This window comes from Nicotiana sylvestris, chromosome 10 (assembly GCF_000393655.2).
Source record: "Nicotiana sylvestris chromosome 10, ASM39365v2, whole genome shotgun sequence".
NCBI lineage: Eukaryota > Viridiplantae > Streptophyta > Magnoliopsida > Solanales > Solanaceae > Nicotiana > Nicotiana sylvestris.
Window position 1 is genome coordinate 36,130,409 of NC_091066.1, and position 5,015 is coordinate 36,135,423.

At 39.6% G+C, this 5,015-nt stretch overlaps 1 protein-coding gene across 1 annotated transcript; it reads right to left on the bottom strand.

Annotated features, from left to right (window-relative positions):
* Positions 1–3,231: 3,231 nt before the first annotated feature.
* On the bottom strand, positions 3,232–4,287 carry LOC138879189 (uncharacterized). Its single transcript, XM_070158783.1, has 2 exons — positions 4,116–4,287; positions 3,232–3,683 (listed from the first exon to the last, which is right to left on the bottom strand). The coding sequence occupies exons 1-2, from the start codon at positions 4,285–4,287 to the stop codon at positions 3,232–3,234; spliced, it is 624 nt and encodes a 207-aa protein (XP_070014884.1).
* Between the last annotated feature and the right edge of the window lie 728 nt (positions 4,288–5,015).

Sequence of the window (5,015 nt, forward strand, 5' to 3'; positions counted from 1 at the left end):
GATGACTGCTTAACCCTTTAAAATGTCCATCAGAAAGTTGTAACCCTAGACCGGGAATTCAGTTACTTCCTCGTGTCTTTGCAGGTCTAATATCATCATCTAGTGATGTGTTAGCTTTTTGCCTATCATCTAAAATGGTTAGTATAATTTTAACTGTACAAAAGTAAACTTGAACCTTTTTGCCTATCATCGTTGTTTGTTTCCTCCGTGGCTGTTGTGAACCTTGTGCTTGGTTCGCCAATTTCCACCGGTATTAAAGCTTCTGAACCGTAAACAAGAGCGAATGGAGTCTCTCCCGTGGCTGTTTTTGCAGTAGTTCTATAAGCCCATAATACTGCCGGTAGCTCATCGGGCCAGTTTCCCTTGGCTTTTTCCAACCGTTTCTTTAGGTTATTAACGATGACTTTTTTCGTTGACTTGGCTTGCCCATTAGCCACGGGGTGATATGGTGATGAAGTGATTCGTTTAATTTGCCAGCTTTCGAAAAATTCTGTGATTTGTGAGCCTATGAATTGCGGGCCATTATCACATACCATCTCCTTTGGCATTCCAAAGCGGCATATTATGTGTCTCCATATGAAGCTTTTCACTTCTTTTTCTTGCACCTGTTTAAAAGTGTTTGCCTCCACCCACTTTGTGAAATAATCAGTTAATACGAGTAAGAACCGTACCTTTCCTTTAGCTGGGGGAAGGGGTCCCATTATGTCCATGCCCCATTTCATGAATGGCCATGGTGATACCACTGGGTGAAGTAACTCTGCTGGTCTATGCATGTTGTTAGCATATCGTTGGCATTTGTCGCATTTAGCTACGAAACTCTCAGCCTCTTCTTCCATTTTGGGCCAATAGTACCCTGCTCTGATTCGGGTTTTGACTAAGGATCTTGCTCCTGTGTGGTTTCCGCAGTGTCTTTCGTGTACTTCCTTCATTATGAATTCCGTTTGATTGGGTCTGAGGCACTTTGCTAAGGGATCTCCAAACATTTTGCGGTAAAAGTATCTCTAACGAGGCAGTACCATGCAACTTTTCGGCAAAGTGCTTGAGCTACTTTTTTATCTTCGGGTACGGTACCATTCTCATTTTTGTCCTGGTCGATTGCTGAATGAAATAAGTGAATGACAATTGCATTGTCTTTATTTGTCACTTCTGCAACTGCTGCGAGGTTAGCTAATGCATCCGCTTTTGCATTTTCCTCCCTGGGTATTTGCACAACCTTCCATGATTGGAATTGTCTTACTAGATCTCGTGCCTTTTCCAGATATTGTTGTATCTGAGTCTCTCTGGCAATATAAGTCCCCTGCATCTGGTTTACTTCTAGTTGAGAGTCGCTTTTGATCACGATCTGCTTGATTGAGAGTTCTCGTGCCAGTTCAAGTCCTGCAATGACAACTTCGTACTCTGCTTCATTGTTAGTTATGGGATAACATTTAATAGCTTGTCGTATCTTTTCACCCGTAGATGATATTAAAACAATTCCCAAGCCAGATCCTTTTACATTAGAAGAGCTGTCAGTAAATAGGATCCATACACCTGGATTAGCCCCGTTAAAGAGTTGTAACTTTTTTTCCACTTCAAGGATTATGCTAGTATTAAAATTAGCAACGAAATCATCTAAAATTTGAGACTTTATTGTAGTCCTAGGCTTATATATTATGTCATGCTCGCTTAATTCTATTTTCCATTTAGCTAACCTTCCTGATAATTCTTGTTTATGCAGAATATTTCTCAATAGGTATGAGGTCATAACAGTGATTGGATGACATTGAAAATATGGTCATAATTTTCTAGCTGCCATGATTGGAGCTAAGGCTAATTTTTCTAGATGTGGGTATCTAGTTTCATCATCTAGTAAAGACTTGCTTACATAATAAATTGGAGATTGTTTACCTTTGTCTTCTCTTACCAGTACTGCACTTACGACAATTTCTACAACGGCAAGATAGACGTACAATCTTTCCCCCTCTTTTGGCTTAGACATCAATGAGGGGTTTTGATAGATAGGCCTTCAGATCTTTGAGAGCCTGTTGACATTCTTCAGTCCATTCGAACTCATTCTTCTTTATAACTGAAAAGAATTTAAAACTCTTCTTCGAAGACCTGGAGATAAATCTTCCTAAGGCTGCAATTCTTCTTGTTAGTCTTTGAACTTCCTTTTTACTCGTAAGTATATTGGGTATTTCATCAATAGCTTTAATTTGAGTAGGATTTACCTTTATTCCTCTATTTAATACAAGGAAACCCAAAAACTTACCTGATTCTACGCCAAAGGCGCATTTTTCTGGATTCAGCTTCATATTATACCTGTGTAGGATTTCGAAGGTAATTGAAAGATGTTGAAAATGATCTTCCGCTTGTGTTGATTTCACCAGCATGTCATCGATGTACACTTCCATTGTTTTCCCCAGATGTTCCTAGAACATCTTGGTCACTAGCCTTTGATACGCGGCTCCAACAATTTTCAGGCCAAAAGGCATGACTTTGTAACAATAAGTCCCCTTGTTTGTATTAAAGGAAGTTTTTTCCTCGACTGAGGGGTCCATTTTTATCTGATTATAACCAGAGTACATATCTAGAAAACTTAACAATTCATGACCTCTTCATCGAGCACTTGATTCTTGAATGGTCCTTGCTTTCTTTTCTTTTGCTTGACAGGCACGAAGTATGGTCTTCATTTAGTTTATGAGTCATCACTTTTGGAGGAATACTTGTCATGTCTGAATGGGACCATGCAAAGCAATCTGTGTTAGCTTTTAAGTATTCAATTAACATACCTCTCCTGTTGGGGCTTAGCCTCGTGCCTATATGAACTTTTTGTTCAGGCTTCTGCTCGAACAACTTCGAGCTCTTCCGTAGTTGTTTTGATATGCTTGTTATCTTCTGGTTTCTAAATGACATCAGGTCTGGAATCCATGTCCGTATGTTTTGATACTTCTTCCGTGGTGACTTGGTTCACCTTCTCATGGTTACTTCTTCTGTACCTGTTTGGACAATAGTTTTTTCCGTACCTGTTTGGGCTATTTCCTCGCCTTTTGATTCTTTTGCTTTTTCTTTTTTGTTAGAGTGTACTATGGAATTTATATTTCTTGAGGTTTGTTGATCGCCACGAATTTGTTGAGTTCCCCACTTGGAAGGGAATTTAATTACCTGATGTAAGGTAGATGGTATTGCTTTCATGTCATGGATCCATGGTCTCCCCATGATTACGTTGTAGGCCATATTAGTATCAATGACTTAGAATCTAGTATTTTTGATTACTCCTTCTGCATAGGTGCTAAGCTCAATTTCCCCTTTTGTTATGACCGTTGAGTTGTCAAACCCTGATAAGGCTCGTGTTTTTGCGATTACTTGATCCTCCATTAGCACTTCTTCCACAACTCTCGATAAAATGATGTTGACTGAGCTACCTGGATCAATCAACACTCTTTTTACATTAGTGTCGTGTATAAGTAGGGATATTACCAGTGCATCATTGTGTGGAAGCATTAATCCGTCTACGTCATCGAATGATATATTATTTACTTCCACGTCTTCACGATTCCGCTTCTCGTGCGTGATTGTGAATTTTGTTGTTCTTTTGCAGACTACTCTGTTCACTTCCTCGCCTCCATGTAACACATTCATTGTTCGCTTTGGAGATGGTGGTTTTGGGGTCTTCTGCCTATTCTTCATATATGCTTGTTTACCTTTTTCAGTAAACAGTTCTGTTAGATAGCCCTATTTTAGTAATTGTTCTACCTCACCTTGCAATAATCTGCAATCTGATGTTCTGTGTCCATGATCATTATGGAATTCGCACCAAAAGTCAGGATTTCTTTTATTTGGGTTAGACCTCATTTTTTTGGGCCATCGAACCCTATCGCCCATATTTCTCAGTAATGTAATTAATTCAGAAGTACTTACATTGAAGTTATAGTCTCCAATTCTTGTGTTACATCTATTTCGTTCATCCCGATCTTTTCTAGATCTTGATGAGGATGAGCTCGTATCTCTATTTGATGATCTATATTCTAACCAGACGTTTTCAAACCTGGGGCACGTTTCTCGTCCCGAAGGTCCCATATAAGGGTTGTACCTGTTCTTACCTATTCTTCTTTCTGGTTAGGAGCGTCTAGAACTTGTTCGATCTTCAGCTTTTAATTGAGCAATGGTGTCTTCTTCTATTCGTAGCTTGGTGCTATACCTGTTATAGATATCGTTCCATGTCGTGGCTGGGAATTCTCTCAAGCTTTCCTTGAGTCTTCTTATGGCTTCCGAGCTTTTGTCATTTAAATTGCTTGCAAATGCCATGGTTGTCCAATTGTCAGGTACCCTTAGTAGCAGCATTCTTTATCGTTGAAACCTGTCTACAAATTCACGAAGCAACTCCGCATCTCCTTGTTTTATTTTAAATATGTCCTCCATTCTTTTTTCAACTTTTTGCGCACCGGAATGCGCTTTTATAAAAGAATCTGCAAGCTCAACAAAAGAGTTAATAGAATTTTCAAGTAGAAGATAATACCATGTTAGTGCTCCTTTGATGAGTGTTTCTCCGAACTTCTTGTGGGACTGACTCAATTTCTTGTTTAGTTAGATCATTGCCTTTTACTCCGGTGGTAAAAGCAGATACATGATCACGTGGATCGGTTGTCCCGTCATACTTGGGAATATCAGTCATTTTGAATTTCTTGGGAATAGACAAGGGTGCTGCACTTGGCTTCCAAGGTTGTTGAGAATATCTATCAACGTCAATGCCTTTGATGACAGGTGGTACTCCAGGAATTTGCTCGATTCAATCATTTTGTTCCTTCACCTGTTTCTACAATGTTAGTAATAAAGATTGTAATTCTAGATTATTGGACATACATGGTCTCGCTTCGAGGGACTCATTTGGAGTGCCTCCACTTCCTGAGTTTGCTAACCCTCCACTTCCTGAGTTTGCTAACCCAGATTGTGGGTTTTCCACAGTTACGGTGTTGTTAGGAGGTGGTGTAGGTGATGCAGGTGGTAGTCCTCTCATGAAAGCTTGTAAAGCTTGA

What these genes read in the sequence shown, in the direction of transcription:
- LOC138879189 (XM_070158783.1), bottom strand. Translation starts at nt 4,287, where the DNA reads ATGGCATTTGCAAGCAATTTAAATGACAAAAGCTCGGAAGCCATAAGA. An exon ending in AAAAGCTGAAGATCGAACAA is followed by an intron (nt 3,684 to 4,115) that starts GTTCTAGACGCT and finishes TTACTGAAAAAG; the next exon opens with GTAAACAAGCATATATGAAG.